Source organism: Cydia fagiglandana, chromosome 1, assembly GCF_963556715.1.
Source record: "Cydia fagiglandana chromosome 1, ilCydFagi1.1, whole genome shotgun sequence".
NCBI classification, from domain to species: Eukaryota; Metazoa; Arthropoda; class Insecta; order Lepidoptera; family Tortricidae; genus Cydia; species Cydia fagiglandana.
Window position 1 is genome coordinate 21,784,099 of NC_085932.1, and position 23,310 is coordinate 21,807,408.

General features: G+C 39.6%; 1 protein-coding gene across 2 annotated transcripts in view; it reads right to left on the minus strand.

The window, feature by feature from the left end:
- Positions 1-595: 595 nt before the first annotated feature.
- The window catches only part of LOC134667138 (protein trachealess), a 42,720-nt gene continuing 20,005 nt past the window's right edge, over positions 596-23,310 (minus strand). For both annotated transcript variants that reach the window (XM_063524437.1, XM_063524428.1), the window contains exons 3-9: positions 20,120-20,209; positions 16,710-16,875; positions 10,724-10,848; positions 7,619-7,812; positions 7,003-7,112; positions 3,653-3,800; positions 596-3,256 (exon numbers count right to left, since the gene is read on the minus strand). In XM_063524437.1, the coding sequence (XP_063380507.1) occupies positions 2,056-3,256; positions 3,653-3,800; positions 7,003-7,112; positions 7,619-7,812; positions 10,724-10,848; positions 16,710-16,875; positions 20,120-20,209 (2,034 nt within the window). In that variant the 3' untranslated portion in view covers positions 596-2,055. The remainder of the gene's footprint in view (positions 3,257-3,652; positions 3,801-7,002; positions 7,113-7,618; positions 7,813-10,723; positions 10,849-16,709; positions 16,876-20,119; positions 20,210-23,310) is intronic.

A 23,310-nucleotide genomic window follows, 5' to 3' on the forward strand; every position in this document is an offset into this window, starting at 1 on the left:
CCCCCCCCAATTTGATATGATGTAATTTATGAATAGCCCCTTAGACAAAGCTGATTGGTTGGCTAGTCGGTCTAAATCAGTCGGCAAATGACTAGAAAACATCCATAAACTAGAGAACAAAATGTCTATAAATCACAATACACAATAAATTACCCTTACCAAACCCAGTACCTACTATGTACCTCTAATTTGGTAGGCAGGATCACTATAATAATTAATAACTACCTAAGTACTAAGAGTAGGCTAGGATACCGTTTATTCGATACTTCATGATACAAACTTCTGCGCCCCTAGTACTTCTCCGCGACAGAATCGACAATATCTCGACGAGACCGCGACTGCCGCGACTCAGAGGGCCTACCGCGAACCACGTTCGACGTGTTGCCTCTCTGTCGCACTTGTAAATTCGTACGTAAGTGTGACAGGGAGGCAACACGCCGAACGTGGTTCGCGGTAAGCCCTCAGAGCCGATCCGATTAAATTGTTATGCGGTTAATGCTTCAGTTTGGTTACAGTCCTTCCGCGGCATTTATTTTCTTCATTTTGGAGGATAAATAAAGGAGTTGATTACGATTTATAAATAACACAACATAAGTAAAAATCTTAATCATTTAATCAGAGAAATAAAATCCTCCATTTTTTGTTCATGTTACAAATAAAATAAACATAAAAATTGTACACGAGAAGAGGCTTAAGTCGAGGTACAACTGAAAACAATCGAATTACAAGCCAGATTCCATGTAAATTACAACTTTGATACAATATTAATGATAATTACCTTATTATTACGATACATTAACGAAGCCGTATAAAAATCGAAAGAATAACTTTTGTCACTCGTATTGCACTGTTATTAATAGCATAAATATTACCAATTTTATTTATAACTGTTACACCTAGTAATTTAAATAATTATCTATTTTTGTTCAATTAAATATTAAAAAAATAAGTATAATTTGGTTTAAAAGTATTTACTGGAATGTGTTGAGTATTTTTATTGTTATTTTGTCTGATGACGATGACGGCGTTTTATTTTCGTTCATCATGAATGAATTAATGAATGATGAAGGTTTGATTCATATTTTAAAATGTTGAATTTTCGCAAATGGAATGTAAATACAGTGGTAGTAGTTTTATTACATTACTGAACATTCACAGTTTGATCGAGATTTTTGTTGAGCGGTAAGAACATTTTGTATACAATTAATATTGCTTTTGGAACAAACTTACGTTGTAACATTTCAATTCAAATACAACTAAAACATTTTTAACAAAATTTGAGCACTGCCAAAAAGAACAAACTTTACTTTACTAAACGCTTACCCTAGAATGATATAAGTAGTATGTACAATGAAATCTTATTTCCGACTAAAATAATATACAGTTCTTATTGCCTACAATTTACAGTTATCGAGTCGTACAATAGCCTAATTACAGTCGTGTAATTATGGTACAATAATTTACAAAAGCATTAACTAGACACTTAAGTTAAAATGATATGCAATAAGCTATGGGTAGCTCACAGATGTCCAAATTCCTAGCTAAGATCTTAGAACCTCGTCGCTTTGAGTTTCAGCCGACAATAGTACGGCAGCTGCAGTTCACGTTAAAACTTAACAGCGGCGAAGTTATTAAACCCTTAAAGATAATGGAATAAAATCGTAACGGTTTGGAATGTTTCTGTAAATGCGTCGTCAAGTGCTCAGCACCTAGTTTTTGGCACAGTTTTACCTTACACTTAGAGTATTAATAATTGGGATCATATAAAAAAGAAATTACCTTTCAAGCTTTGAGTATTAAAATGTGTTAATTAGTTTAGCATTGACATTAGAGTATCCGTATACAATTTTGTTAAGTAAAAATTTCAAACCAATTTATTTACAGTCTGTCAAATAAGTCGGTTACAACAGATTTGGTTGAAGACAGTTAGAGGACAATTAACTATAACAAAAAAGAACTAAACTTAACAACCAACATAACACGATTGACAAACATTTGAACACACAACGCAATTGCTCACTCCAAGCAATCATTCCCAAACGAATGTCTATGTGGCTATGAACCTGACGAGTACCAGTTCGTATTGGGAGGTGCAGATTTATCTACGGACTGGTGAGTGTGAGGCGTGTGGGCCGAATGAGCCTGGGGATGGTAAAGATGGAAGGAGGAAGGGGGATGGAAGAACTGACTCTGATCTAACGAAGACGTGTAGTCCAAAGCGCTAGGGACAGCGGAGTATGCTTGTGGCTTCAGCGGTAATGGCGCTTCACCCAAATAAGAGTGCCTTAACGCCTCGGAATAAGCGCTGTTATCGTACGACAAAGCGTATTGCTGTTTGTCCCTAGGAGATACAGATCCAGGAGGAGTCATCGCAGAATGATAATCCGCGTAACCACCATAGGCCAGTGTGCCAATGTCGGTGCCTTTGTGACCTAGTTGTTCACCATAGCCTGATCCCTCGCTGCCAGGAGGAGTGGGTAATGGGCCTGACTGACCGTCACTCGAATAATAGCCACCCGTCCTACCATCACCAAGGAAATTACTTCTAATAACACTCTCTCTGTTAGCATACAGTTGCCGTAGCAGCGCTGAGGCGGGTGTTGACGTATGGTTTCCAGGAATCTGCCTGTTTAAATGGTTTAGGTGATGATTTTGCGTCCCTATCCACTGTATGGTAGATTTTTGTTGCTGTTGCTTCAAGAGTGCGTCTGTTGAAAAGTCCGTCGGTCTATGTGAGATTTCTTTACCGTCTAAGGCAGGCAAGTGCTTCGACATGGCGTTTTCTAGATCTCTAACAGAAGTTGCGTCCGAAGAACCCTCAGGGATAGACAAGTTCGTTTTATTGATATCTCTTTCAGCAGGTGATATCGTTGCGCCAGGATTGGATGAGCTCTTTCGTCTATCTTCATCTCTTTCTTCATCATCACATTCCGCATGTTTTCTCTTTTTCATTCTTCTCGCCGGCATGGGGGATGTTCTTTCTGGGTTGGTGTGCAGCGGCAGCGGTTGTGAGTCGTTGAGCCTGGTAAGGTGTGTGACGTCGGATGTAGGTACTGGGGCTGTTGAGGCAGATTCGGCGTTGTTTGTGGCTTCAGTTCTCTCCGCGGGGTGTCGGGAGGGAGGCGGCGGATTACCAGAGTTGTCAGCGTCCGGGGGCCCGTTTTCAGGGTCTCCCGTCGTCTCTTCTCGCTTCACGCCTTGCACACTTTCTTCCATTTGGCAGCAATCCATTACGGTGTTAGGGTATTCCCGCCCGCTGCAACAAACATTTTTTTTTATTAATGAAAGCAATTTTATTCCGGTCTTTTTGGTTTTCTGGTTATAGCTTTCAGTTTTTTATAGTATATGCTTATTGTGAAATAAAGAAACAGAAAAATATATAATTCTCTTGCACACGTATTTCCCCTGACCATAATGCGCATTTAATTTTGTATGCAAATTTACCACACATTAGGTACCAGAGTATCGTATCATTCACAATACATTGTCAATCAGCAAAATACCGAAAAGTAAAGTCGCGGGAAAATCAGACAAGGAGACAATGAAAGTATTCTAAGAATACAAAGTGATTTTTTGTGAAGTGAAGAAGTTTTGTAAAGAACCTGAATATTTTGTGTTTGGCGTTGAGGGTCGGAAAATGGTTGAATTGTACCTTATAACATAGTTGACGCAGATGATGTTCTGCTCCTCTGCGTTCTTGGATGAGCAGACGACGGTGGCGCAGGTCTGCATCCAGGTGTAGCCGCCGAGCTTGTTCATCACGCGGTAGTAGTGCGTCAGCACTTGACCTTTATTCATTACTGCAACAAAGAAGGAAAATATTTGTTATCACTTTTACGATTCAACCGCCCTTCAACCTCTTCTTGCTTGCTAACTAACTTGACTGTCGTTTTCTAAACAACAGACTCATTTTTAGACTGAAGCGATGAGAAAATATTCTACTAGGTACATTGAATGATGGTCCACGGCAGTCGATCCACGAGAAAGATAAATATGAACAAGTACCTATGCCTGGCCTGGACACTTGACAAGACATCTTAGGGAACAGTTTACCCCTATGTCCAGTTTCCTAAAGACAATCGACGCAGATGACACTATCCTACATTCGCTGTAGATCCTCAGATCCTGTAGATGCATAGGTAATTATATTACCAAAGACATGGCTATTAGATCCGACGCTGATGGTCAATCAACGCCATTACTTACTTACATGAAATTTAATGTTTACATTAAAATGTCTGTACTGAGACTAGATGTGGGATTACGTAATTCAAACAAAAAATAATAAGTGGAAGGTCTTCGTAGGTACCTACTTTTATAGAAGCGTCCACTCATAAGGAATCGATTTCATTGTGCAAAAACTTAGGCTTGCAACTATCAGCATTAACTTCTGGTGTTGACATTGTTATCAAAAGGCTCAGTCCATACCAGCGTGACCTTGCTGACACATGACGTAAAACAAACAGTCGTATTATATTCAAACCCATACAAATCGTACGAGCTAAAGGTAGTAAGACACGTGTATTGTTGTACGTGAGTCATTAAGGTTCTGACGGTTTTTGGTTAAGTCCATGCATTGTGTATTGTCAGTTTTGTAATTATCAATGCGCTTGGGCGTGAGCCAAAGAGTGAAACCGATCCTGACGTTTTCAATATAACGTTGGTTTTATAAAGATTCTGTTTTGACTGATTTTCATATTCTTCATTGTCTTGTCAGTAGCGTTATATTGTGTTCAATCCATAATAAATAATCTTCTTTGTTTTTACTTTAAACATGAATTAAGGACGTTTTAACAGTTAATATATTACAATAATCAACAGTAATATTCTTCTCCGATTTAAAAATAAATCCCTTTCAGTCAACAAATGACGCACGCCATAAAAATGTCGGAAGTCTTCAACATTAATTTACAACCGAATAAAGCTGTGCGCATCAACAGCCTGCCAACGTACATTGCTAACCAAATTACCCGCTTTCTAGCAAACCGGCGGACTTTTATGTTAATAAAACAATTGGTATTCACGGCCCGATATGTCCACATTTGACCGGCATCTATACGTGCATACATACATACGTATTGTATGTTTTAAACGCTATCGTAAAGCTATCAACAGTTTAGGTGCTAGAGAAAAACCATGCTGGGCTGATGCGTGATTGGAGTTTTGATAGGCTATTTGGGAATTTTATTGCGGCATACGGTGGTGTTCGACGTAATGTAAACATAGTTATCTACCTAAATTTACCAGTGACAAGAAATACAAAAGTATCTACACCTACGTAATTGTAACACATTTAGTAAATAAATAATAACTCACAACACCAATAATTTGAAACCCCTTCCCTTATTCATAAAACTTAGCAAACCTCTGTTAAATTTAGTCCATCTCTAACAAACACAAATGTCAAAATTACAGATAACGACAAACGATTATCAAGGGCTTGTTAGACTTAACATGCGTTTATACCTATAAATAACGATATTTTAATTAACTTCTCTCCCTAATAATACTAGTTTTACGAAATTGAAACTGATAGATTCTGACCAACATGACTCTGGATGGCATCATGGTCATTGCGAAATGACAAAGTGTGGCGATGTGTTAAAGTACCTATTTTAAATGGAAACATGACGTTTAAATAATGACACTCCCTCACTTCATTATTTTAAAATCGGTGCAAAATTACATTACATCACAGCTAGCAAAAATTAAATACACAATTAAAATGACTTGACCTTATTTTAACTTCTTGAGAATATGCGAAGTCAAAATTACAGACAAGGCGTCTCCATTTGCTTAGGTACTCATATATTCTCTGACTGCGAAGTATGTATTAGTCGTTTGAATGCAGGATAAAAATATTGTAGCTGAAATAGAAGCAACAATAGCTATCTCAAAGGACATTAAGGCTGAAGTTTCCCACGATAGCTGGAGAGAGGAAACCAAAATGCTGGCATAAAAATTATTATTCAAATCACAACCGACAAAGACAGCCGGCGTAGATACGGCGCTAGCTAAATTGTACAAACGGCCAGAAAACCACTCAGACCTTATTTTCATAGCTACAAAGGATAAATTACAAAATTATTCTCATATAGATAATGGGAAACCGGCGTGGCACACTGAGCTTTCTGACGAAAGCGTAAAAAATGTAATAACACTCGCATATGAGAGTCATATTATATTATTTGAATGCATATTTCCTCTTGATGTTAGAATTATCGGTGTGACTGAAATATTAAGACGCGGAGCCTGAAATTACGTACGTGTTGAATCTACATAAATTAATATGAAGTGAAGAATTAATATGATTTTAGAAATAGGTGTCTGGAAAAATTTCATTTTGTACATCAAAACGAAAGTTTATTCAAAGAATTGAATTGTTTGGAGGTTCTAGACGAACCGTTATTCAGAATCCATATTCGAAGTGTACCCTTCATTAAGTCATTCAGGACAGTTTTGAAATCAAAATCGGACCTAGAACAAATTCCGCACTGCACTAGTCATAAATTTTCCTTGTAACAGCGCCTTGAGTGCCGTCTTGACATGGATTTCTACTGCCCCCTCTGAATACAAAGTGCGTTACGACACAAGGATTTCACCACATTATTGGGTCGGCGATCGTTACAATTGATGAGTCCAGCAAGGTTAATGAAAACAGGACTTTTATAGAACCAAGGATGGTGTGTGGTCATCCGTCTTCTATCAACTATGAAGCCACCGTGTATGTAGAGACAGTTTGAAATGGTAATGGCTTTCCGGTCGCTATTGTTGTTTTTAACTCGACGTCGTAATAAGAGGAAGGCAATTTTTTTCCAACATTCTGGTGATTTCCGGCAGAGTTTTTCGTTATTATAATTTTTGGATTTTTTATATCTAAGTCTACAATAACGTTAAAGTCGTCGAAAATGTCACGAGTCCAATTGACACAAACTGAATACAATATATACGATTTATCTGTGGTCATACCTAGTAATAAATTAATTTAAGACATGTACTTACAATCTACGTGGCATTTCCTAAGTTTATTTGCATCTTCTCCGTGACAAAGCGCATAGAGGTTCTTCCCCGTTAGCTCCTCCGCCGTGTAGCCTAATAGCTCTGACACCCTGCTGAGAGAAATACAACGATGTATCAAATTCAATACCATAGGTATACATGCTTCAATCTAATATAACATATACTTTCCTGTATCGGAATATGGGAATGTAAATATGGAATAGGTACCATTGTCCTTGTCTAAGCAGGTATCTTTATCAGTTTCAAATGGTTTTCCTTCAACCTAGTGGGTAAAGTCTATTAATTTGGATTTTTTTCTTCTGCTGATCGGACATTGATCTTACTCACTATGTTTAGCAATGGATAATATACATCTTTCGCTGTTTTCGTTTTCATTACCAATTTATTCACCTATTAAAACAAACAAAGCATAGGAAGAGGAGAGGAGAGGAAGCAGAGGAAGGCCCAGGCTCACATATCTGAGCCAAATAAAAGATAGAGTTTCTGTCGTGTCGTACGAGGGAATTAAAAGGCTGGCGCAGCAAAGAGAAGATTGGCGATTACTCCACCGACAAGAGCATAGCTGAGCATGATGATTAAAACAAACAATTCCAAATACCTGGGCTCGCAATGCGCGATCCTGAAGTCGAAGTTGATCCTAGTGACGAACATGTCTGACTCGAGCCGGATCTCGTGCACCGAGGGCGGAGGCAGGGCGATGGCAAGCGCCACCATGCCGAGCAGCGCCGGCGGCGACTTCCGGCTGTGAGAGAACGTGTACTGCGGCCGCAGACGGCATAACATTAACACTACCTGGAAAGAAGAGAACACTATTGTTAGGAAGATATGCTAGTTGCCATTAAGTTATGGAAGGCAAATGAATTATAACAAGCCCATGATATAAATACATTGGTTAGTTTAAACCGAACGTTAATGATAGTATGTAGATTGTTAACCAAGGGTGGAAAGTGAACCATATCACCAGAGATATTTGGGTGATGAGATGGTTACTTTTACCCGAGTTAAACACTCTACTTTTCATTTTGACTATGAGGAAAGTTAAACACAAGAAAATATTTTGACAGGAGAATTAGTGTCTGGAATTGGCGCCATTTACATTTTGATCTGAAAAAAATACAAAAACCATAGACCATCCGATCTTAAATTGGGATGTGTCTGAAAAGGCCTATATATGCGCCTTAAAAAAACTACAGATTTTAAATACAAACATAATTCGCATAAAAACCAAAACTGATTAAAGAAACATACTTAACTAGCCATAATAACATCATTTTTATATTCACATATTTTATTTGAAACAATATTCTGAGTTGAAATTACGGACATCAACTTCTACAGGCGTCTGTGTAATAAAAAACCTTGTTAAAACTTTTAGATGACTTTAAAGCACGTCGCGTTGTACAAACTTTTTTGTATCTAGCAAGTCGACAAAGACATTTACACAATTTTGTTGTTTCAATATTTACCTACATGATACGAGTACCATGAAATGTTACATTTTAGTAGGAAAGTACCTAAATTCAAACCCCTTACACGATAAATTTCAAATTCTAATAAGCACCAAATTCGTAATTATCTTCCAGGTGAATTCAACTTAAGGGCGCACAACATCGCCAATAAAGCGTTATAATCTGTAAGTTACGTCCATAACTCCACTTTATCTATATCTTAATGGCTCATACGCCGCTTCGACAGCAATTACATCGTTCATGGGACCCGTAAGCGCCAAAGGCTAACATTTATTGGGATTCCTAATTACTTTACTTGTGTCTGATTTTGTATGCTGATTAGTGGATTCGGATACTGCAGTTTGTCTGGAGGGTTGAGAGTTTTACAACTCGGAAATTAGAAATACCTATTTATATTAATTGTTATACTTACCCTTTACTATCGTGTTTAACTAATTAAGGGTTGGTTGCATTAAACCGTCTGCTTCGTTAAAGCGTTCGCTAAATTTTATTGTATAGGAAGTTTTATAGTTCACTGCTGGGCGACGTTGATCAGTCGGCCAATTGTGGTTGGTGCAACTGGCCCTTACCTAATCTATCTGAAATAATTATATTCCTTGTCCAAATCTCTTATCTTATTTTAGCTACAACATATGAGGCGCGCCTGCATCCGGGAAATGCAGCTAAATTATTTAAAATATCTAAAGCTGCAGAGCATAATTCGTACCACTTTTTGTAGGTAAGTTTTTTTCTACGTTGAATAAAACAGCTAACCATCAAATATTAAAAGGAAGTCCCTGCAAAATGCTTACAATTTACACCCTGAAAACAATCTATTACGCCGAGTTTTATGTAGTAGCTGAGAAATTCGCGGGTCGCTAGATATAATCGCGTTTTATGGAGTAACACCGAGTTAGAGCAAAAATTATGACCCAAGAGCGCGCCTTGCGGCACCCTCGGCACAGACAATAATTTCAACCAATAATATTTGTGATCTTGCTGGGATAAACTGGTCGTATTATTTCATTTATAGAAATAAACGGGGAAATAAACTTATCTCGGTTCTTACGCGTGACACCATGGCAGAAATTATGTGAACGCTGCAGATTTAGCATAAACCATGTTTTCGCCAACACTTGATCTATTAGGTTTCCGTACCCAAAGGGTAAAACGGGACCCTATTACTAAGACTTCGCTGTCCGTCCGTCCGTCCGTCTGTCTGTCACCAGGCTGTATCTCACGAACCGTGATAGCTAGGCGGTTGAAATTTTCACAGATGATGTATTTCTGTTGCCGCTATAACAACAAATACTAAAAACAGAATAAAATAAAGATTTAAGTGGGGCTCCCATACAGCAAACGTGATTTTTGACCAAAGTTAAGCAACGTCGGGCGTGGTCAGTACTTGGATGGGTGACCGTTTTCTTTTTGCATTTTTTTCCGTTTTTTTTTTGCTTTATGGTACGGAACCCTTCGTGCGCGAGTCCGACTCGCACTTGCCCGGTTTTTTGTAAAATATTTTAAATGTGCACGTAAAGTTCACTGTGATATGCGGTATATAAGAAACAAAAAAACAAAGATCTGTAACAGCAAAATAGTGTTCTCCTCGTGTATACCTAATGATTAACTTATTAAAATACTTTCATCTTAACTGGTTAATTAGGTCTTATCTCATCTTATTCATCTTATCTCATCTCGTTCAGTCTTGAACAATTTATTAATTACATGTTTTTGAATACAGTTTCATCTGAAAACACAATCTGCTATTTCCTGTGTTCCTGTCGCTTATAAAATACCCACCCTCCAATTACCGCCCTCTCCTCTGGCCGGCTCTTCTCTCCTCCCAACCTAGATTGAAAACGAAAATTCAGCTTCCTTAAAATGTCTAGATAAGATAAATATCCACAAATTCACGCTAATGACTCGAGTGAATAAATCTCTTCTAGATAAGGTGCTTCCTTTCCTTCCCCGTTATCATTGAATTTATAAATAAAATTCAGTTTATCTGCAATCCAAGGAATGATTAATTCAATGCTAACTGAAGTATTAGTAGACATAATAATAAATAATAATGCTGGAAACAAAATAGAAAATGGGACCCAATCCTTTGAAATCAAAATTTTTGACATCTATGTAGGTAAGTAAATCTGAAAATGTTGCAATTGTGCATTAATGACTTCAGTTATCCCAAAAGTTATTTTGTCTGTAACGTTACTAATACTTCAATTAGCAGTACTCGTGATATCACTGCTTACCCGGTATCCCGACGACTTGAAGTGGCAGCCCCGCTTGGTGAGGGTACTTTTCATTCTGATGCAGAAGGCGCGGTCCATACCTCGGAACAGGCTCCCACTTGCTGCTAGACTCATTATTGATGACACTGTTAACAAAGATAGCTAGATTAGATTAGCTACGTACTTAGTGCTAAATATGAACAAAGACCCAAGTTCCCAAGGCATCTTCATATGTTGACATTTAGATCAGTAAGTCTGCTTAGTTAACATCCCCCAAAAACAATCAGGCAACCAATTTATCGCACTAAAAAACGAAGACTATTATGGCAAAAAAACATCAGTAGAAGTTTAGCCAAGCCGTTTATGTTAAACTTTTAAAAATATTGGTCCTTTCATGATTCCACTGCGTCTGAGTTTACAATCTGTGGCCGATCTGACTGACGTTCGGTTCCACCAATTTGACCGACGATGGAACCATCTCATGCCTTAATTGATTTCACCAAAGCTGAGAAATCGAACTGAGGTTTACAAAGAATATTTCCAGGTTGGGTCGTTGCATTGGGAGATGTTCAGTTGTTTGTTTAGAAATGTTAGTTATAAAATATACCCGTTAGTTTTTTAGCCTTTACCTACCGCTTATTTCGGTCTAAATTTACAGATGACTTGTATCTTATTCTTGTGTTGTATTTTGTGCAGATGATCTTTTGCGCTCAAGACAACAAAGGCCGATAACCATGCACCTAATAAACAGTTTTTTTGACAGCGCAATGTGACACCTATTGAGCCACAAGGTCGTTATTGTTCTGCATTGAGTCACCATGTCAACGTTGCGTATTTGGTACAGGTGATTCAACTAGCTACTGCAAGTTATGGGTTAACACAGTCACTGATATGTGGTTCTGGACAATACTAAATTCTTTGTAAACCGCAATCGATTGCAGTTGACCATGTGTCATGTCCAATATCCATTAAAGTGATAATAATAATAATAATAAGCCCCCAGGGCAGCTTGTGGCGAGCTGAATGGGAAGTGACGTCCCTTGGGTCCCATACCCCCGAGAGTCGGTCAGGCCCCTCTCTCCAGCTTGCCTTCATTGGCCGGCTGGAGTGAACACTGAGCAGGGGCCGCAGGACTCTCACCTCTGGCTTGCCTTAACCGGCCGTCCAGAGTGGGGTGTCAGAGCTATATGCTCGCAGGGCGGAAGTGAAATATGCCTAAGACGCGAGTTGGCACAGTGGCTGCCTACAGCCACTGGGTAGAAAGCGGTGCACACCTCTCCACGCCCTGAGCCGCTCACGTGATGTTGTCCCCTTGTCGCTCCGTGCGAGCGGCCGTTTTCGGGGACCCATATTGTGAGTTGGCGAGTCACCACCTGGCCCATTTTTTCATGTTTTTAACATATGAGCAGGGCAGGTGCCATAGTCTCCTCCATAGTCCCGGTTACTAGCCCACTAGCAACTCAACGCAATAGCCCGGTTTCTTTTTGTACCTTTTCTTGCAATAGTCCTACACTAACCGGGGCTTGTCCTTGGTGCACTACTATAGTGCAAACAGGGATAATCGTCGGTTGGTGTCACATTACATTTAGAGTAAATTGTCTTATTACAAGGGGCCTCTACGTGTTGGCTTCGGCCCCACGCACGCCTTCCAAATGCCCGGGACCCCATGGTCCCGAGAATTTGTAAAAGACAGACATAATAATAATAAATAATAACCGCTCACACCGGTGTTGCCCTTGAGCCATCCTAGATGTCGCTTTTTTGTGGGGGCCCATCTTGTGAGGGCGAGTCACCGTCTGCCGGAAATAAAATTGCATACCGTTTTATTAGGCAGGCGTCCGGTTTTTTACCCCATAGCTCAGTACTAGTCCATCGCTTTCACCCAATAACCTAGTTCATTTTAGATTTCATCAACTCTCAATAGCCCTTACACCCTGGCGGGTGCTGCCTCTGCGTGCGTCCCATGACACGGGTAAGGGCAGCATCCGCTCGGTGTACCCCTTACATTTCATTAAAGTGTCAAAAGGGCCTCTACGTGTTGGCTTCGGCTCCGCGCACGCCTCCCAAAGGTCCGGAACACCATTGTTCCGTGATGGGAAAGACATACGATAAATAATAAATAATAAATATTATAGGACATTCTTACACAGATTGACTAAGTCCCACAGTAAGCTCAAGAAGGCTTGTGTTGTGGGTACTCAGACAACGATATATATATAATATAACAAATACTTAAATACATAGAAAACACCCATGACTCAGGAACAAATATCTGTATCATCATACAAATAAATGCCCTTACTGGGATTCGAACCCAGGACCATCGGCTTCGCAGGCAGGGTCACTACCCACTAGGCCAGACCGGTCGGTCGATAATACATTATTATTGCTGCTTTCTTTGGAACCCGTCTGCTTGTTAGCTCTACTGTATTGGCAATTGACCTTTACGGAAAGAACTTTGGCCTCTCCTCCTTAAATCACATTTGAAAAAATCCTGGACGCAGTTCCGCACACATGTACATATATAGAAGCCTTCTTTTCTTCTTTAGTTCCTTACCTACCTTCTACAATTTATCAACTGTATTTAACTCAATAAGTAAAATTAAAGCAATCTTTTTCGGACTTACGCTGTTTTCACATCTAGCCACACATTGTGCTTTAAAATAGAAATTCCTCGGTTGTAAACTTAGATTAAGCGGTGGCTTTTTATGCAATCGATCTGTGATTAGTTTATGGTAAAATGTTTTGTAATAGATCACTGGAGTCGGGTCGATGGCGAGATAAATTGTTGTGCCAAATTAAAACTTGAGATGTCAAGAATTCGTCGCAGTACCGTTTAAATGGAATATGTCGTAACCAAGTATTTTTATTAAATATTTGACCCATATAAAGTAAAGGTATTTCATTGCAGGTATTCATGAGGTCGCAGAATCACAGACAATTTCTTTCAACAAAATTTGACTCAACTTCTAACCAAACGGTGGAGATCTCGCACTAAACTGCACTAATATTTGACAGAACAATTTGGTCAAAATCTATCTGATACCCTGAACATTCTGAACAAACTTTATGGGCGATTGGGCGCACCTATATATTTCTTGGTGACTGTACCAAGACGCAATCGAGCGTTTTAATTATCTCTTCAATCCTAAGTTTAGCCCCGTCCACCACCACGGTCATCAGCGTACAAAGAGCCACATCTTTCCTTGGAGTCCGTTTCTCCACGCCCGTCACCCTACAATGCCGCCTGTCACATCTTTCGTTCCTGGTTGATTTTTTTACACCATTTCACCAGCTTTTTTCGAACACATCGAGTAAATTGAAAGCCCTTCATGTTAGGAAATTAGAGGCAGTTAGAAAATAAACGGTTTTTAGCTGATTGGATGCGGTTGTTCGATTATTAGCTGTATTGTAATTGGCAGATTGGTTTAATTTATGTGATCAATGAAGATGCTATCTTTCTACGAGATGTACCAGAATTAAGCAATCCGGCCATTACGAGTACATTGATAAAAGAATATATCGATTGTATCGATTGTAGTAGTCAGCATCAGCAGTAGTAAAAGTATTTGCCAGCCTCGAATACTTTTTGTAATATTTTTTATAATATTCTACTTTTGATCCTGACTACCTACTTTCAAAATACATATAAGTAACTTAATGTTTTTTTACCTATTATCTTATCATTACATTTAAATTATCTAGCCAAAACATTAACAAGTGGCCGTTGGCTACAATAAAACAAACGTACCTATTTACTTGAATACAGATGAATATGATGAACAAAAACTACGTAGTCGATGGACCGAAGTATTTATAAAGAGTTATTCTACTATTAGACTAGCTTTACTTCGTTTTACTTTTTGCTTACCTATTTAAAACTTCTAATTGTATTGGGCGCCATTACGAGTCATTACGAGTTGAGCCTTTTATTATTGCTTGCCTAAGTAGTATTTTTATACCTACTACGCGATACCTACTTGATGATACTGGAAATTATATGTATATAACTATAAATGTTGGTATATAACAAATATATAATATAGAAGTAGGTACTGAGATGTAAGATATTTGGCACATTAACTTTCCTTTATTTAATTTTGTTATAAAAACAAAGAAAGGAATAAACAAACATAATAAAACTTACAAAACTAAAGATAAAAAATTTGCCCCAGGTCGCCGTCAACGGGCAAGGTGCCCAGAAGGCTGGCCGTATTTCCCCGCTGTATAGCGATGCTAATACGCTGGGCGAAATAGTGGCCAGCCCTCTGGTCACCAGAAGCCTCTATTAAGCGCGCCGACAAGTCTTTGTACAGTCGACGCGCACTTGGCCCCCACGGCCCCAAAGTTTCGACACCAAACGCCGCAAATATGTAGCTGCTTCCCAGAGCGGCATATTTGCGGCGCTTGAGGCTTTCGGCTGAGGAAGCCGCAGCGCCAGCAGAGTCTTTGGTGCTTGGAACATGGGACGGTGCCAGGGTATCAACGCAAGTAGCGTCCCAAACTAGGCACCAGTGTCATTCCGTCGGGTCTCTTGCCGTCATCCCTGGCCAGACCGCTGGGCTCGAGGACTGCAGGTACTTTGGCACTAACAAGAGCCCGACGGAGGACATCATTTATACTGGCATGGCGGGGGATCCTGCCAGCGCTTCGTGCACATGAGAGGCCATGGTGGCCAAGAATGTCCACCGTGGTGCCACATTGACAGCGATGTGGCTGATTGGTAGATGCCCCTAAACGTAAGCTAGCTGCTAGGCGGAAGGTAGTATTGTCTAGAAAAGTCCCAATGTTTGGAGAGGGTAGCGCCTGCAGCCACAGACCTGACTCCCACTCTGCAGTCGCAAGGAGACGAGCTCGGTCTGTCGAACTAGGTGACGTATCTAAAAGGTTTTTCCGTACTAGTTGACAGAGCGGCTCGTCCCACTGCCTCTGCGAGCAGGGATTTTCAGGCAGGTCTGTGTTGGGACAGGTTATAGACCAGACGTTCTTGGCCTCGGAGCAGTGTGCGGCCTCTATAGATCCAATAGAAGGACCTAGTATTTTCCCTATAAGGCTTTGAGCACCATGCACCGAGGACAAGAACGCAGGTAAGGATACACAAGAAATTTTGCGGATGCCCAGGCCACCAAACCTAATGGGTAGGCTAGCCTGGGTCCAAGACCTTTCGTCACTTTCCTTTTAACTCTGGACTCAATTAAATCTAGGCTAGTAAGGTGTAGGAAAGTTTATGCCATTTAGTCTGTGAAGTTCACAATAAACAAACGGTGAGCTTAAAAAGTTCGAATGACTTTAGGAAACTGCGCCATAAGATACGCAACGCCGACAATTTTCTCCCATAGCGGCGCCGAAAAATTAATCAGCGCGATACAGACACCCCATAGACCATTTCATGAACCTTCAACACCCGTGAACATAATTCAATTTAAATTGTACTATACTTATTATTAATACTATTGAACGATTCGACATACTGAGCAGTAGGAGCGATACTGTAGTGCCGTTGAACTCAAAAATAAAGAAAGCGTAATTGAATTTTGAAACGTTTGGAAAAAACGTCCGTTTTACTTAGTTTTCGATCTGATAACGGTCTGTGGTACTTACTGATGTTTTATTCTTTGTGATCTACTTTAAATTTTTCTATTATTCTTTGAATAGAGTCATTTAAATACTTTATCTGGGAGAGTGTTTAAAACGTCTTATTTGGTCCGAAGCCGATTTAAAATTTTAAGTAAACTTTTGAATACCTAATAACTCTCAGCGGCTTAATAATTCTCCACACAAAGTCAAACTTACAAAATTAATTAAGATCAATGTAGGGAAGAAGATCTATAGTTAAGGTAACATGTCTAGGTATATAAACTCTTTCGTCGCTTCTATCAACTTCTATTAACTCTTACGTTTGTACACATACTTACTCAAGCACTTACAGACGGTCGGTAGATCAGAAGGAGCCACATCTACTTTACACCAAATTACAGAATCATGTTATAAATATTGTGATACATACCGTCAGGGTTGTTAGTCCCATGCTGGCTGCCCTCCTCACTGCCAGAGGCCGGGCTATTGAGCCCGGCGCCCGACCGCCCCGCGAGCGACAGCCCTAGCTGCTCCGCTATCTCAGCGTGGTCCGCCTGGTGCACGTAGTCAAATATACTGCTGCCAGTCATTTCTACCTGCCGAGAGAAAACAATTGGTTAGTTCTTGGGTTTTAGGTACACTCAACACACACATACCACTTCACAACTCATCACGTACTCTACACTCAAATCTTTCCCGGATCACACAACTACACACCCAGAAACAACGTGTATCTAGCTTGTCAGTTTCCCAATGCTGGGTTGTATTTTAACAAGGTACTTGTAAATTTTGTTTTTCTTATATAGCTTCGTCGTTATTCTATCAACTTTCTACGTTATGTTCAAGTCTATTCCTGCATAACTTACTAATTAACCCATCCCATAGCCCGATAGAGTCAACGCCGTTATACCACAATCGCGACTCCTGCGCCGTTTCCCCGAAGCCACCTGCCAGGCGATGCCTGATAGCCGTCGTTCATTCATAGCTACGTGACACACAACATAGTTAACCTTTGCCATAGGAATTAACTCGCCATCCCAGTGCAACTTATGAGCTTTTATGCAGGTGTATCCCCTGTAACACTGTCTTCAATCTTTACTTCATATCTTGGCGTTTATTTTCGCAAGGCACTAATAACTTGACATGCATTGGGTATTGTATATTTAGTTATGTTTGATTGTTCTAACGTCGTAAAGCGTAATGTATATTTAAGAGCCTGTTATGGTAACATTCCATTTCTAGTACTGAACGCGTCGCTGTCATTATCAATTTCCATAGTAAAATTGACAGTAATGCAGCTGTCGGTGGAAATGGAATGTTACCCTTACTCTAACTCTGAATTTAAATTATCGGTTGTTGCTGAATAAAAGCCTTAATTGTTTTGGCAGAGTGTATCTAAAGCATTATGATTGATATGAACTGTGATCTGAATGACATAATGGCTAGCTGAAGCTGAGCACTAGCTGAAGCATTAAAGAAAATACAAAAACCGACATCGTAAAAAAGGTTTTAAGAACCTGAAATTAGATGTCACACTACGAGTAATACTCGCAGTCCTAGCAGCAAACCTGCTGTGAATGTATGAATTCTCGCCAGGAATTAACACGTGTGACTTGCGTTGCCTTAAAAGATACATAAACATTATTAACCCCAGCACAATCAAGGAAGCTAGATCAAATGAATCATCGCCTTTCACGCCGTATGCAAATCGGTATATAAATAAATTTATCAAATATAATTGTGGGACCCTATTACCGATTCAGCCGGTGCGTATCCGCCGCGCGGCCGCGCATGAGAATCGTTACAGACAATGGTGGTCGGTTCTAAGAAAGGTCTTTTGGATTTTATGATGTTTGACGATAAATTTGTCGCTGTTGATGTTGGTGACGTGATTGGTGGAGTTATGATGTAAGCTGACAGTAAAGTAAGTGTGATGGTGGTAGGCACTACGTGTAGCTATACTTAAAAATTGATATGTTTATTTTCAAGCATCGGTACACGACTTTAATGTACAGAGAAGAAAACAGAGTGTACACAGTACAAGAGAATACGCAAATTCTTTAAGACGCTTCCTTTGCTTAATAATTTCTGCTGCTGATATTATAATTTATAATAGATACCTGTGGTGAATTGAAAAATTTTCTTTGTTACACTTCTTGTACATCACCAATACGAGAATATCAGCGCCCTATTTATTCCAGAACAAAAAGCTACACGTAAATAATCCTCCTCAAGGAAATCCATTTCCATTTTCGTCCGTAAAAGGAAAATACGATTTCCCATTGTCGGCATCATCACCAAAAAACTTGGCAGAATTTAATATAGCTACGGGTTGCTCTTATTTACCGGGAACTTTATGTATTTTTACGCACACCGATATGTAAGTTTATAAGTGTGTGTCAGGAAAGTGTTTAGCTGTTTGACATTAGCGTATATGTATGTATAGTTATGTGTATGTGTGTACGACTCCAGCATTAGGATGGCGAGCACGCGCGAGCCTCGCCAGCTACGTGACCAGCATAGCGCATCGTCCCTTTCCCCCCACGCGCTCTCTTTCACACCACCCCCGAACACGGATCCCCCACGAAACGGCCATGTTGAATTTCCCAGTTTTCGGATCTTTTCAGACGGCCTTTTAATTTTGTTACCTATGTTATTTAATTTCTTTTTTCCCATTAATCCACGTCAGGGTTGTTTTCGCTTTATTACATTTTGTGTTATACCTGACCTTTTGTTTCCGGGCCAGCTGCCACAAGACTTACAGATATTATGTTTGACACAAACTAGCAAGCTGAAATACTCCAAAAAAGTTTCACTCGTAAGTATACGTGGACAAGGGACCTCCGTCAACTATTTCTAAGTAATCAGTGTACAGCTTATTGGAACTGATAAGGGCTAATATAACTTAAGATTGTCAGTACTAATTTAACTCAGCTGAATAGTATACAAATAACATTGGTTCAATATTTAGCGGGTTAAATTTACAGCCTACTAGAGAGCACACGTACGTGTCCTGACGTTTTATAGGTTTTTTTTCCACATTTTACTATTTATATTTCTCGACAACTTTCGAGTCCGCCATTGACAAAATCTCAAATGTCTCCTATTTTTCCTCTTTTTGTAAATCTTCCCTCGGAACCCGAGACACGTACGGCCCATAACACGACACGTGTATTTATCTGCTATCTGTACATCACCGGATGTCTGTAGCGCCGCCGAAATATGATTTTATCTGCTGACTGCACATGCGTAGGTGTGCTGAAGACGTTGACGTTTACTTTACTGTTGATCGTTTACTGTGTAGGCCTAGGACATGATTGGCACGACAGTATTTAGCGGCGTCCGTCTTTTTCTATGTTAATTAAAGAGGGACGGGTAGTATATCTCGCCGCGAGATACTGTCGCGCCTATCTTATGCTATGCCAGCTGAGCGCAGTCAAGTCCACAACGTACTCGAACCATTGTAAGGACGCTTCTATTACATCTACATACTTTGGCACTTGGGGTCTCATTTATAATGGTTCATCTGACACGTTGCACTTAGTAAGCTCTTTAGAGCTTATTTCACGAAATGATCCAGGGGCCTACCGCGAACCACGTTCGACGTGTTGCCTCTATGTCGCACTTGTAAATTTGTACGTAAGTGTGACAGGGAGGCAACACGTCGAACGTGGTTCGCGGTAGGCCATCAGAGCTACCCTGTAACCAAGTATTCTCATTCACTGCTTCTGGTCTACGCACTATTTTCTATACTGACGGACGAATTAGTTCGTAAAAGTTTCAGATTATGTTAACAAGCCGATAACTTAGTTGGATTAATGTTAACATGGTATTACTTACTTGTGATAATCCTAAATATATAGAAACAGTTTCAGATATGTACAGGAACCTCCCATCTGCCGCCACCGACAGCGCGAAGCCGTCCAGCGACTGTGAACAAACAACCGAATGAAATTAGCCACATGTACCTAGTAAATTAACTAGTTGAAAACAAATAAAATGAAATAAAGGATATTCTGCTCAAAATCTCACCAAAAATATTTTATAAACAATAAGTTGCCAAGACTGAGAATTCTGTTGAACCCATCAGAAAATATCAGCAGATTACAATGACAGAGCCAAAAAGGCGGAATAATAATCAAACGGCAGACACCAAATGATCTATTACGAGTAAGAAGTACGAAGAAAGAAAAAATAAACTATCTAAACATAACTGAAAAACGAATAAGCTTTAAAATAGAAAAAGTAAATGAGGAAAATCGTGTGTCTCATCATAACTCGGAAAAAAGCAATAGTTAGTGTCATCTGTTTTTATGTTTAGCTATTTAGTTGATACAAAACGACCTAAAATGGTAAATGTTACGGTCGGCGCGCGCGCTCTCGCGTGTAATATCTATCTATTGATATTTCAGTACAGTCAACAGAAATGAGATTTGATTTCGTTCACCAAACTGTTAAAGATACAATTTAAAATATCATATGTAATTGTTAAAACGTATTTTCTTAAAATACAAATACATAACTGTAATATACCTACTTAATAACTAAATATAAAAATAAACTAAACGAAACTAAACTTCTAAACAATCTAGACAAATAAGAAGTAAAAAAAATAATTTGGCCAAGTCCGAGATAGCTCGAGGCATTTAGTGTTCCGTACGGCTACCATCAATTTGGCATTGACATAAACGATATCGTGAACGTAATTTACTTCCTATAGGTATATCTCTTTCGCACTAATATATCAGTACGAGCGAGATGCATAGAAAGTAAATTACGTTCACGCCCACGGTAGCGTTTATGTCAATGCCAAACTGATGGTACCCGTACCGCTCGCATCGTTACATTTTACAGAGGTTGTTTGCCTGTTTTTAGGATACCGTATTCAACTAGACACACAGAACAATAGTACAAAGTGTCTAAGTGCGAAGGCCGAAGGCTGAGCTTTAGCAAAATGTCATCGCTTTAGCACAGAGCAATAGTACAAGTGTCTAAATGTGAAGGCCAAAGGCCGACCTCCGCGTAGTCCGAAGGCCCGAAGCGTCCAGGATGTCAGTGCTTTAACACAGAACAATAGTACAAGTGTCTAAATGCGAAAGCCGAAGGCCGAGCTCCGCGTAGGGCCGAAGGCCCGAAGGGTCCAGGATGTTAGTACTTAAACACAGAACAATAGTGTAAGCATCTAAATGCGAAGGCCGAAGGCCGAGCTCCGCGTAGGGCCGAAGGCCCGAAGCGTCCAGGCTGTCAGTTCTGTGTTTAACCACTGACATCTTGCAGGCTTCGGGCCTTCGGCCCTACGCGGAGCTCGGGCTCCGGCCTTCGCATTTAGACACTTGTATTAATTACCTGTGTTTAGAACTGACCTCCTGGATGCTTCGGGCTTTCGGCCCAATGCGACTTCAGCCTTTGGATCTTGCGACTTAGACACTTGTACTTAAAAATACTTGGAAAAGTTACGGGAGGCGCGCGTCTGTCGGACGCTTCGGATCTTCGAATCGCTCCTTCGGCCTTTGCATTTAGTTAGATTCTTGTACTATTGCTTTGTGTTTGAATACCGAAGTCGAGCATCTCGCGAATGCTTGATGTATTATAATAATTTAGAGTAAGGCCAAGCGCGCACCACGATTTTTTTCCTGCGATAATTTTGTCGCAGAAATGCAACGTATGTGTTTATATGTTAAGGCGCGCATATGCGACAAAAAAATCGCAGCGATTTTAAAATTGTGATTTGTCACATTTTTCCGCGATTGTTCGCGACGCGATTGTCGCAAAGTGAATTGCAGCATGCGGAGTTGTATGGCCCCGCGCGCACTATGATAATAAAATCGCACCCCGGCCGGACCTCAGTCGGCATTTCGCTCTCCAAACCCCAACATCATCTCAAAATGAGACGCTAGATGTTGACCATTTAATTATGGAAATAGACGGGGATCACCTTTGTGTTATAAATGCTCAAAGTCATACAGCATTCGCATATTAAAGACACGTTTCATGACAAGCGACTGCTGGTACGAAATCCATGTTGAGAATGAACAAATCGTCGACTTTTTCATCGCAGTGCGCGCAGTGAATTTTCTGCGATATATTACAGCGCGATTCTAAAATCGTGTCGCAAAAATTAATATCGTGGTGCGCGCTTGGCCTATAATACCTTAAATGTATACTCCTTCAATTTGAATTTAGAACTCATTATTATTTTTTATTTGATTTTGTTTCTAGTTCTATGCCATATATATAGACTTTAATATTATTTAGAACTGCTAAAAACAAGATCGGCTTAATTTAAATATTTCGTCAATTTTACCTTTGTTTCTAAAAACTGTGATGTTTAACTGTCATATACTATTAATGTCTTCCAAAATTATTTTCTCGTAACAGGACTGAGGGGCTACCGCGAAAACCGAAATTCGCAATTTGCGGCGATCTTTCTCTTTTACTCCAATGAAGGCGTAATTAGAGTGACAGAGAAAATTCTATTTTCGCGGTTATAGCCCTGAATCTTGTTGCTCACCGATCCGTTCAAAAATATACATAAGTACTGAATATAATTAATAGATATTATAATTATACAATTAATACAGAAATGTAATGGTACTTAATGAAAAGGAATATTGTGTATATTGTTTCGACGAATCAGATACTCTCAATAAAATCTATACATGAGGCCTTAAACTAATAACGCAAATGACTTTATTATCTCTATACGCCTTACTAACTCTATGTGTCCTATTGTGGAAAAAAAAACACAACGACAGTCAAGAACGGAATTCTTAATTTGAATTTTTCTGATTTTTGAGATGCCTAGTCCATTGGTTGGAAAGCCCGTTCGAAATTGAAACTTATTTGCAATATAATAAGGTCGTATTTTGTAGATCTCTCTCATACTTATAGTAGGCTATTGAGATAAAATTAAATATCCCACAAAAATAAGCAAGTAGAATTAAACTTTGTGTCAAAGACATAAGTCATAAATTTCAATGCCAAAGTTTTAACTAAGGATGTTTCTCGCCTAATATAAATTGACCAGTGTA